Source organism: Cyclopterus lumpus, chromosome 21, assembly GCF_009769545.1.
Source record: "Cyclopterus lumpus isolate fCycLum1 chromosome 21, fCycLum1.pri, whole genome shotgun sequence".
NCBI lineage: Eukaryota > Metazoa > Chordata > Actinopteri > Perciformes > Cyclopteridae > Cyclopterus > Cyclopterus lumpus.
Window position 1 is genome coordinate 1277181 of NC_046986.1, and position 12500 is coordinate 1289680.

Sequence of the window (12500 nt, forward strand, 5' to 3'; positions counted from 1 at the left end):
ACAGTCACACAGTCAAACAGTCAAACAGTCACACAGTCAAACAGTCACACAGTCACACAGTCAAACAGTCACACAGTCAGACAGTCAGACAGTCAAACAGTCAAACAGTCACACAGTCACACAGTCAAACAGTCACACAGTCAAACAGTCACACAGTCACACAGTCAAACAGTCACACAGTCAAACAGTCAGACAGTCAAACAGTCAAACAGTCACACAGTCACACAGTCAAACAGTCACACAGTCAAACAGTCACACAGTCACACAGTCAAACAGTCACACAGTCAAACAGTCAAACAGTCACACAGTCAGACAGTCAAACAGTCAAACAGTCACACAGTCACACAGTCAAACAGTCACACAGTCAGACAGTCAAACAGTCAGACAGTCAAACAGTCACACAGTCACACAGTCAAACAGTCACACAGTCAGACAGTCAAACAGTCAGACAGTCAAACAGTCAGACAGTCAGACAGTCAAACAGTCACACAGTCAAACAGTCACACAGTCACACAGTCACACAGTCAAACAGTCAGACAGTCAAACAGTCAGACAGTCAAACAGTCAAACAGTCAAACAGTCAAACAGTCACACAGTCACACAGTCAGACAGTCAAACAGTCAGACAGTCAAACAGTCAAACAGTCACACAGTCAGACAGTCAAACAGTCAGACAGTCAGACAGTCAGACAGTCAAACAGTCACACAGTCAAACAGTCACACAGTCACACAGTCAAACAGTCACACAGTCAGACAGTCAAACAGTCAGACAGTCAAACAGTCAGACAGTCAGACAGTCAGACAGTCAAACAGTCACACAGTCAAACAGTCACACAGTCACACAGTCAAACAGTCACACAGTCAGACAGTCAAACAGTCAGACAGTCAAACAGTCAGACAGTCAGACAGTCAAACAGTCACACAGTCACACAGTCAGACAGTCAAACAGTCAGACAGTCAAACAGTCAGACAGTCACACAGTCAGACAGTCAAACAGTCAGACAGTCAAACAGTCACACAGTCAGACAGTCAGACAGTCAAACAGTCACACAACAGTCCAGCAACACTCTTTACTTTCTGCTCGTTGCATGAAAACTGTCCTTTCAAATAAAACCTCCGTCGTCACAGAACTCATGTGGCGCAACAGATTTGAATTAAAAGAACTATGGGATGGATCATTTTCACCATTGTTCGTCAGCTGGAACTCCAAGTGCATTGTGGGTAGTTTTAGTCGTCCGCGTGTTCCAGAAACTAAACCGATTCTAATGCGATCAGACGGGAACAAACAGTCAGACAGTCAGACAGTCAGACAGTCAGACAGTCAGCGGTGGAGGACTCAGACTGCCTAAATATATATTTACATATGTAAATATATTTACATATGTAAATATATTTACTTATATATGTCATTATATACATATATATTTGCATATATAAATATATTTTTTATATATGAATATATATACAAAAATATATTTACATTTATACGTAAATATATATATATATATAAATATATTTACATATATAAATATATATTTGTATGTAAAGATATATGCATATATATGTAAATATATATAAATATATTTTTTTATATATGAATTTTCTATACAAAAATATATTTATATATATGTAAATATATATATTTACATATATACGTAAATATATATATATATACATATATAATTATATTTACATATATAAATATATATTTGTATGTAAAGATATATGAATATATATATGCATATATATACATATATATACATATATATGTAAATATATATGTATATGTGTTGATATTACCTGTTGATTCTGAAGTGTTGACGTGCTCAACACTTAAAGATCCTCATCATCCTCGTGTTTGGTGTCCCGATGCAGCTCAATGTCAGGGGCCAGACACGGACTAATGGGATCAGGTGTGTGTGTGTGTGTGTGTGTGTGTGTGTGTGTGTGTGTGTGTGTGTGTGTGCGTGTGTGTGTGTCTGTGTTCTTGATCCTTGTTATTCAGTCACACAAGGACACTTTGTGTTCAGGTTTCTTTTAATAACATGTGAATTAAACGTGGATCTGATATTTAATCACCATATTTAATATATTCTGTTTTAGTTTGCAACAATTTAAAGTGAATAAGTTGTAAATAACAACTTATTTCCTGTCTTTTCTATTGATGTGGTTCAAGTTGTTTACATGACCCCGAGGCTCGTCCCCTTGACGTTTCCTCGTCACCTAACCTGAACATTTAGGAATCGCCAGGTAGAAAAAGGCCCGCGGGACTCGGGGGACCGATCCGGGCCCCGCTGGGCCTCTCGGCTTTCATGGGGGACTCGGCTTCGGTTTGTGGGACAAGGAGACTGTTTGTTTCCCAACGAAATGGGACGCGTCCCCCGAGAGATCCGATGAGGAGCTGAAGAACACGAGAGGAGGAGATACACGGCGAACACCAAATATGAGCGCTGTTCAGGGTCCAGGGGAGGAAGCACCTGAACGCACCGCTCCAGACTTCAGTGATGACCTCCTAACTGGGGGGCTCTGGGGGGGAACGAATGACGTCGTCAGGGCATTTTATATATATATATATATATATATGTATATATATATATATATAATATATATACATATATACATATATACATATATTCACAGGGTTATTTTAAGTTGATAATATGAGCTCGTGGAGTTTGATAATAGTTTGTTTCTTCTTCTCTGAGGAGGTGACTTCTCCATGGGCGAGCTCCAGGATCCCTTCCTCGTCTGCGTCCACCTCCTCGCCGACCCCGGCCAGGCCGAGGTCCTGCAGCGCGCTGCCGATGGCGTGCTGGCCCGGGTCCACCCTGAGCTGCAGCTGTTCCGGGTCTCCGAGCGGGCCGCCGCCTTCCGGCCCAAGCGCCGTCTCGGCGGCGGCCAGCCGGCCCTGGCGGTCATCGTCTTCCTCCAGGAGGCGCCCGGCGGCGAGGAGCAGATCCTGATGCGGAGGCCGCCTTGGCGCTTCCACCACACCGAGCAGGTCAGCGGCGGCCGCCGGGTGTCGCCGCTGTCGCCGTGCAGTCAGGACTTCTTCACGCTGTCCGCCGGCACGCCGCTGTGGGCCGTGCGGCGGGTCCACTACGGGAAAGAGATCGTGCGGTTCACCGTCTACTGCCGACACGAGAACTACGCGGACACGGTGCGGCTCTACAAGCTGCTGCTGCAGCGCAGGCTGGCGCAGAAGAAGGAGGACTTCTGCTTCTTCGTGGTCTACTCCAACCCGGAGACCGAGGTCCAGTTGTCCTTCAAGAGGCTCCCGCGAGGCCGGAGCCCCGCGGCGCTGGACTCGGCGGTGGTGGAGGTCCGGGTGCGAGATGTCGGGGCTCTGGTGCCGCTGCTCCCTCGGCCCTGCAGCACCGATCAGCGACGTCCGCTGGCGGACGGAGGACCACGACGGGAACAAGATCCTGCTGCAGGTGAGAGCGCCCTCTGCTGGTCACGGGTCATTGGTGGGATTCATGGCGAGTCTCACCTGGTATCACGTGACCCGCTAATTAATACACAACTATCAGAGTGAAAACTTGATCTTTATTAGATAAAACTCATGTTGACAAACTGTTCTGCAGACAAAGTACCATCGTCATCATCTTCATCTTCTTCATCGACTGTAAAATAAGGTCATAGGAACACATTCAACTGATTCACAATGATCTCACACACCACACACACACACGTAGTCCTTGTTTGGAGTGTATCACTTTCAGGGGGGGGGGGGGGTCCAGGCAGATAAGTAGTTCAAGCCGATTAAGCATTCCGTCCATTACTGGATTGGACCGGGAACAATGAGCTGATCTGGTGTGACACCAGACCAGCTGGCCTGAAGTCTGAGGCTGCAGTCGCAATGGCCTGGTGGACACTGACTGCCTGGTTAACGAGCTCTTTGGTTAACGAGCTGTTTGGTTAACGAACAGCCTGGTTAACGAGCTGCCTGGTTAACGAGCTGTGTGGTTAACAAGTTCCCTGGTTAAACGAACAGCCTGGTTAACGAGGCTGCCTGGTTAACGAGCTGTGTGGTAACAAGCAGCCTAGTTAACGAGCTGCCTGCGTTAACGAGCTGTGTGGTTAACGAGCAGCCTGGTTAACGAGCTGCCTGGTAACGAGCAGCCTGGTTAACGAGCTGCCTGGTTAACGAGCAGCCTGGTTAACGAGCAGCCTGGTTAACGGGCAGCCTGGTTAATGAGCTGCCTGGTTAACGAGCAGCCTGGTTACGAGCTGCCTGGTTAACGAGCAGCCTGGTTAACGAGCTGTGTGGTTAACGAGCAAGCCTGGTTAACGAGCTGCCTGGTTAACGAGCAGCCTGGTAACGAGCAGCCTGGTTAACGGGCAGACCTGGTTAATGAGCTGCCTGGTTAACGAGCAGCCTGGTAACGAGCTGCCTGGGTTAACGAGCAGCCTGGTTAACGAGCTTGTGTGGTTAATGAGCAGCATGGTTAACGAGCAGCCTGGTTAACGAGCTGCCTGGTTAACGAGCTGTGTGGTTAACGAGAGCCTGGTTAACGAGCTGTGTGGTTAACGAGCAGCCTGGTTAACGAGCAGCCTGGTTAACGAGCTGCCTGGTTAACGAGCTGTGTGGTTAACGAGCAGCCTGGTTAACGAGCAGCCTGGTTAACGAGCTGTGTGCTTGACTCACTCCACTGATTAGACTCTCTGGTCTGACCTTTGAGTTTATTTTTTTATTTTTCCGTTTACATTCACTCTTAAATTCAGGATAATGAATCTCCAGGTTCAGCCTCCGTGTTCCAGTTCGGCCGTCATGGTGGAAACAGACCCGCTCGGCGTCTCCTCTTATTTATTGTTTTTGAACCCAAAACATCTGGAAATCTGCGATCGTCTATCTGTCTTCTGTCTGGAAAAGAAGGCCGAGGTGTGACCCACATGATGAGTCCTCCAGCTGGAGAACAGGAGCCCACTTTTGATACTCCCTCCTTCCTTCCCCCTGCTTCCTTGTTCCTCAATATGATATTTAAAGGAACAGCGTCACATTTAGGGGGAGAAATAACTTTAATCCTACGAGATCATTATTACTAACAACTGGTCTGTCTTTCCGGTCTCAGGTCCGAGGGTCTCCCGTCTCCGAGTCGTCCTCGGCTCCGTCCACCTTCCTCCGCAGCGCCGCCTCCTACAGGAACCGCCGGCACCACCGGTCCATGTCCCGTCCCAGAGTCCAGCACCCCTGCGAGGACCAGCAGGACGAGTGGACCACCTGGAGGCCCCAGTGGAGGGCCCACAGGTCGGGCTCCCTCTTCTCTCTGCCCGACCCGACTCCTCACCGGAGCTCCTCCCTCCACCGGAGCTCCTCCCTCCACCGGAGCTCCTCCCTCGTCCCGCCCTTCCGTCTCAACCTGGACGCTCTGGTCGGGGCGGAGGAGACGGACGTGGACACGGGGGACAAAGTGAGTCCGGCTGGCGGCGTGGACCTCAGCGTGGTCTCCGCCTACATCAAGTCCACCAGCCTGCCCCGGACTCCTCCTCCACCTCCCGGCGCCGCCACGCCGGGCCGCATCCCAGACGTCTCGGCCTGCACCCTGTTCGGGCCGCGAGTCCTCGGTGTCATCGCCGTGCCGTCTCTCAGCGACGGATCCACCAACCGGTCGGACAGCTGCAGCATCGCCAGCGCTCCAGTGGAGGAGGAGGAAGAGGAGGAGCTTGAGGAGGGGGAGGAGGAGTTCTACATCTGAGGTGTTGTTGAGGACCGATCACATGATCAAACGGGATAACAGGTTCGTTCGACATGAACTGCTTCTCCCCTGGAGAGCAGACGAGAGCAGCGGCATCATCATCATCATCATCATCGTCATCATCATCGTCATCATCATCATCATCATCGTCATCATCGTCATCATTATCGTCATCATCATCAGCATCATCGTCATCGTCATCGTCATCATTATCGTCATCATCATCATCGTCATCATCATCAGCATCATCGTCGTCGTCTTCAGCATCATCGTCATCATCATCGTCGTCTTCATCAGCATCATCGTCATCATCATCGTCATCATCAGCATCATCGTCGTCATCATCGTCATCATCATCCGGGGATCGTTGTGGTCCAATCGGACAGTTTTCAGCTGCCTTCAAAGCGCTAACAGGAAGTCACCGTTTCTGTGACTTCCTGTTAGCGCTGCAGGCTAACAGGAAGTCACAGAAACGGTGACTTCCTGTTAGCGCTGCAGGCTAACAGGAAGTCACAGAAACGGTGACTTCCTGTTAGCGCTGCAGGCTGCTTGTAGTTTACAGATCTGATTTATATGTGTTCATAAATATATATTGATGTAGAAATGTGTGTTTATCTGTATCCTTTGTTCTTTATATGTCTGTGAAATACATTACTACTCGTTTTGATACGCACTATATAAATGCGATTAATAATGTATAATACTAATATTAATAAGCTCATTTATATAGTGCGTATCAAAACGAGTAGTAATGTATTTCACAGACATATAAAGAACAAAGGATACAGATAAACACACATTTCTACATCAATATATATTTATGAACACATATAAATCAGATCTGTAAACTACAAGCAGCCTGCAGCGCTAACAGGAAGTCACCGTTTCTGTGACTTCCTGTTAGCCTGCAGCGCTAACAGGAAGTCACCGTTTCTGTGACTTCCTGTTAGCCTGCAGCGCTAACAGGAAGTCACAGAAACGGTGACTTCCTGTTAGCGCTTTGAAGGCAGCTGAAAACTGTCCGATTGGACCACAACGATCCCGGATGATGATGACGATGATGACGACGATGATGCTGATGATGACGATGATGATGACGATGATGCTGATGAAGACGACGATGATGATGACGATGATGCTGAAGACGACGACGATGATGCTGATGATGATGACGATGATGATGATGACGATAATGATGACGATGACGATGACGATGATGCTGATGATGATGACGATAATGATGACGATGATGACGATGATGATGATGATGATGACGATGATGATGACGATGATGATGATGATGATGATGCCGCTGCTCTCGTCTGCTCTCCAGGGGAGAAGCAGTTCATGTCGAACGAACCTGTTATCCCGTTTGATCATGTGATCGGTCCTCAACAACACCTCAGATGTAGAACTCCTCCTCCCCCTCCTCAAGCTCCTCCTCTTCCTCCTCCTCCACTGGAGCGCTGGCGATGCTGCAGCTGTCCGACCGGTTGGTGGATCCGTCGCTGAGAGACGGCACGGCGATGACACCGAGGACTCGCGGCCCGAACAGGGTGCAGGCCGAGACGTCTGGGATGCGGCCCGGCGTGGCGGCGCCGGGAGGTGGAGGAGGAGTCCGGGGCAGGCTGGTGGACTTGATGTAGGCGGAGACCACGCTGAGGTCCACGCCGCCAGCCGGACTCACTTTGTCCCCCGTGTCCACGTCCGTCTCCTCCGCCCCGACCAGAGCGTCCAGGTTGAGACGGAAGGGCGGGACGAGGGAGGAGCTCCGGTGGAGGGAGGAGCTCCGGTGGAGGGAGGAGCTCCGGTGAGGAGTCGGGTCGGGCAGAGAGAAGAGGGAGCCCGACCTGTGGGCCCTCCACTGGGGCCTCCAGGTGGTCCACTCGTCCTGCTGGTCCTCGCAGGGGTGCTGGACTCTGGGACGGGACATGGACCGGTGGTGCCGGCGGTTCCTGTAGGAGGCGGCGCTGCGGAGGAAGGTGGACGGAGCCGAGGACGACTCGGAGACGGGAGACCCTCGGACCTGAGACCGGAAAGACAGACCAGTTGTTAGTAATAATGATCTCGTAGGATTAAAGTTATTTCTCCCCCTAAATGTGACGCTGTTCCTTTAAATATCATATTGAGGAACAAGGAAGCAGGGGGAAGGAAGGAGGGAGTATCAAAAGTGGGCTCCTGTTCTCCAGCTGGAGGACTCATCATGTGGGTCACACCTCGGCCTTCTTTTCCAGACAGAAGACAGATAGACGATCGCAGATTTCCAGATGTTTTGGGTTCAAAAACAATAAATAAGAGGAGACGCCGAGCGGGTCTGTTTCCACCATGACGGCCGAACTGGAACACGGAGGCTGAACCTGGAGATTCATTATCCTGAATTTAAGAGTGAATGTAAACGGAAAAATAAAAAAATAAACTCAAAGGTCAGACCAGAGAGTCTAATCAGTGGAGTGAGTCAAGCACACAGCTCGTTAACCAGGCTGCTCGTTAACCAGGCTGCTCGTTAACCACACAGCTCGTTAACCAGGCAGCTCGTTAACCAGGCTGCTCGTTAACCAGGCTGCTCGTTAACCACACAGCTCGTTAACCAGGCTGCTCGTTAACCACACAGCTCGTTAACCAGGCAGCTCGTTAACCAGGCTGCTCGTTAACCAGGCTGCTCATTAACCACACAGCTCGTTAACCAGGCTGCTCGTTAACCAGGCAGCTCGTTAACCAGGCTGCTCGTTAACCAGGCAGCTCATTAACCAGGCTGCCCGTTAACCAGGCTGCTCGTTAACCAGGCTGCTCGTTAACCAGGCAGCTCGTTAACCAGGCTGCTCGTTAACCACACAGCTCGTTAACCAGGCTGCTCGTTAACCAGGCAGCTCGTTAACCAGGCTGCTCGTTAACCAGGCAGCTCATTAACCAGGCTGCCCGTTAACCAGGCTGCTCGTTAACCAGGCTGCTCGTTAACCAGGCAGCTCGTTAACCAGGCTGCTCGTTAACCAGGCAGCTCGTTAACCAGGCTGCTCGTTAACCACACAGCTCGTTAACCAGGCAGCTCGTTAACTAGGCTGCTTGTTAACCACACAGCTCGTTAACCAGGCAGCTCGTTAACCAGGCTGTTCGTTAACCAGGGAACTTGTTAACCACACAGCTCGTTAACCAGGCAGCTCGTTAACCAGGCTGTTCGTTAACCAAACAGCTCGTTAACCAAAGAGCTCGTTAACCAGGCAGTCAGTTCACCAGGCCATTGCGACTGCAGCCTCAGACTTCAGGCCAGCTGGTCTGGTGTCACACCAGATCAGCTCATTGTTCCCGGTCCAATCCAGTAATGGACGGATGCTTAATCGGCTTGAACTACTTATCTGCCTGGACCCCCCCCCCCCCCTGAAAGTGATACACTCCAAACAAGGACTACGTGTGTGTGTGTGTGTGAGATCATTGTGAATCAGTTGAATGTGTTCCTATGACCTTATTTTACAGTCGATGAAGAAGATGAAGATGATGACGATGGGTACTTTGTCTGCAGAACAGTTTGTCAACATGAGTTTTATCTAATAAAGATCAAGTTTTCACTCTGATAGTTGTGTATTAATTAGCGGGTCACGTGATACCAGGTGAGACTCGCCATGAATCCCACCAATGACCCGTGACCAGCAGAGGGCGCTCTCACCTGCAGCAGGATCTTGTTCCCGTCGTGGTCCTCCGTCCGCCAGCGGACGTCGCTGATCGGGCTGCAGGGCCGAGGGAGCAGCGGCACCAGAGCCCCGACATCTCGCACCCGGACCTCCACCACCGCCGAGTCCAGCGCCGCGGGGCTCCGGCCTCGCGGGAGCCTCTTGAAGGACAACTGGACCTCGGTCTCCGGGTTGGAGTAGACCACGAAGAAGCAGAAGTCCTCCTTCTTCTGCGCCAGCCTGCGCTGCAGCAGCAGCTTGTAGAGCCGCACCGTGTCCGCGTAGTTCTCGTGTCGGCAGTAGACGGTGAACCGCACGATCTCTTTCCCGTAGTGGACCCGCCGCACGGCCCACAGCGGCGTGCCGGCGGACAGCGTGAAGAAGTCCTGACTGCACGGCGACAGCGGCGACACCCGGCGGCCGCCGCTGACCTGCTCGGTGTGGTGGAAGCGCCAAGGCGGCCTCCGCATCAGGATCTGCTCCTCGCCGCCGGGCGCCTCCTGGAGGAAGACGATGACCGCCAGGGCCGGCTGGCCGCCGCCGAGACGGCGCTTGGGCCGGAAGGCGGCGGCCCGCTCGGAGACCCGGAACAGCTGCAGCTCAGGGTGGACCCGGGCCAGCACGCCATCGGCAGCGCGCTGCAGGACCTCGGCCTGGCCGGGGTCGGCGAGGAGGTGGACGCAGACGAGGAAGGGATCCTGGAGCTCGCCCATGGAGAAGTCACCTCCTCAGAGAAGAAGAAACAAACTATTATCAAACTCCACGAGCTCATATTATCAACTTAAAATAACCCTGTGAATATATGTATATATGTATATATGTATATATATATATATATATATATATACATATATATATATATATATATAAAATGCCCTGACGACGTCATTCGTTCCCCCCCAGAGCCCCCAGTTAGGAGGTCATCACTGAAGTCTGGAGCGGTGCGTTCAGGTGCTTCCTCCCCTGGACCCTGAACAGCGCTCATATTTGGTGTTCGCCGTGTATCTCCTCCTCTCGTGTTCTTCAGCTCCTCATCGGATCTCTCGGGGGACGCGTCCCATTTCGTTGGGAAACAAACAGTCTCCTTGTCCCACAAACCGAAGCCGAGTCCCCCATGAAAGCCGAGAGGCCCAGCGGGGCCCGGATCGGTCCCCCGAGTCCCGCGGGCCTTTTTCTACCTGGCGATTCCTAAATGTTCAGGTTAGGTGACGAGGAAACGTCAAAGGGGACGAGCCTCGGGGTCATGTAAACAACTTGAACCACATCAATAGAAAAGACAGGAAATAAGTTGTTATTTACAACTTATTCACTTTAAATTGTTGCAAACTAAAACAGAATATATTAAATATGGTGATTAAATATCAGATCCACGTTTAATTCACATGTTATTAAAAGAAACCTGAACACAAAGTGTCCTTGTGTGACTGAATAACAAGGATCAAGAACACAGACACACACACACGCACACACACACACACACACACACACACACACACACACACACACACACACACCTGATCCCATTAGTCCGTGTCTGGCCCCTGACATTGAGCTGCATCGGGACACCAAACACGAGGATGATGAGGATCTTTAAGTGTTGAGCACGTCAACACTTCAGAATCAACAGGTAATATCAACACATATACATATATATTTACATATATATGTATATATATGTATATATATGCATATATATTCATATATCTTTACATACAAATATATATTTATAATGTAAATATAATTATATATGTATATATATATATTTACGTATATATGTAAATATATATATTTACATATATATAAATATATTTTTGTATAGAAAATTCATATATAAAAATATATTTATATATATTTACATATATATGCATATATCTTTACATACAAATATATATTTATATATGTAAATATATTTATATATATATATATTTACGTATAAATGTAAATATATTTTTGTATATATATTCATATATAAAAAATATTTATATATGCAAATATATATGTATATAATGACATATATAAGTAAATATATTTACATATGTAAATATATTTACATATGTAAATATATATTTAGGCAGTCTGAGTCCTCCACCGCTGACTGTCTGACTGTCTGACTGTCTGACTGTCTGACTGTTTGTTCCCGTCTGATCGCATTAGAATCGGTTTAGTTTCTGGAACACGCGGACGACTAAAACTACCCACAATGCACTTGGAGTTCCAGCTGACGAACAATGGTGAAAATGATCCATCCCATAGTTCTTTTAATTCAAATCTGTTGCGCCACATGAGTTCTGTGACGACGGAGGTTTTATTTTGAAAGGACAGTTTTCATGCAACGAGCAGAAAGTAAAGAGTGTTGCTGGACTGTTGTGTGACTGTTTGACTGTCTGACTGTCTGACTGTGTGACTGTTTGACTGTCTGACTGTTTGACTGTCTGACTGTGTGACTGTTTGACTGTTTGACTGTCTGACTGTTTGACTGTCTGACTGTGTGACTGTGTGACTGTTTGACTGTTTGACTGTCTGACTGTTTGACTGTCTGACTGTTTGACTGTCTGACTGTGTGACTGTTTGACTGTGTGACTGTGTGACTGTTTGACTGTGTGACTGTTTGACTGTCTGACTGTCTGACTGTCTGACTGTTTGACTGTCTGACTGTTTGACTGTCTGACTGTGTGACTGTGTGACTGTGTGACTGTGTGACTGTTTGACTGTGTGACTGTTTGACTGTCTGACTGTCTGACTGTCTGACTGTTTGACTGTCTGACTGTGTGACTGTTTGACTGTTTGACTGTCTGACTGTTTGACTGTCTGACTGTGTGACTGTGTGACTGTTTGACTGTTTGACTGTCTGACTGTTTGACTGTCTGACTGTTTGACTGTCTGACTGTGTGACTGTTTGACTGTGTGACTGTGTGACTGTTTGACTGTGTGACTGTTTGACTGTCTGACTGTCTGACTGTTTGACTGTCTGACTGTTTGACTGTCTGACTGTGTGACTGTTTGACTGTGTGACTGTGTGACTGTTTGACTGTCTGACTGTTTGACTGTCTGACTGTGTGACTGTTTGACTGTGTGACTGTGTGACTGTTTGACTGTTTGACTGTGTGACTGTGTGACTGTTTGACTGTTTGACTGTGTGA

The 12500-nt window shown here is 48.8% G+C and overlaps 1 protein-coding gene and 1 pseudogene across 1 annotated transcript in view; one reads left to right on the forward strand and one right to left on the reverse strand.

Moving 5' to 3' along the window:
* Window positions 1-5849, forward strand: part of LOC117750702 — a 14337-nt pseudogene extending 8488 nt beyond the window's left edge.
* A 1097-nt stretch (window positions 5850-6946) lies between these two features.
* LOC117750713 (protein FAM124A-like) overlaps window positions 6947-12500 on the reverse strand; it is a 14055-nt gene continuing 8501 nt past the window's right edge. The window contains exons 3-4 of the mRNA XM_034562016.1: window positions 9357-10087; window positions 6947-7724 (exon numbers count right to left, since the gene is read on the reverse strand). Coding sequence (XP_034417907.1) covers window positions 7101-7724; window positions 9357-10087 — 1355 coding nt within the window. The 3' untranslated portion in view covers window positions 6947-7100. The remainder of the gene's footprint in view (window positions 7725-9356; window positions 10088-12500) is intronic.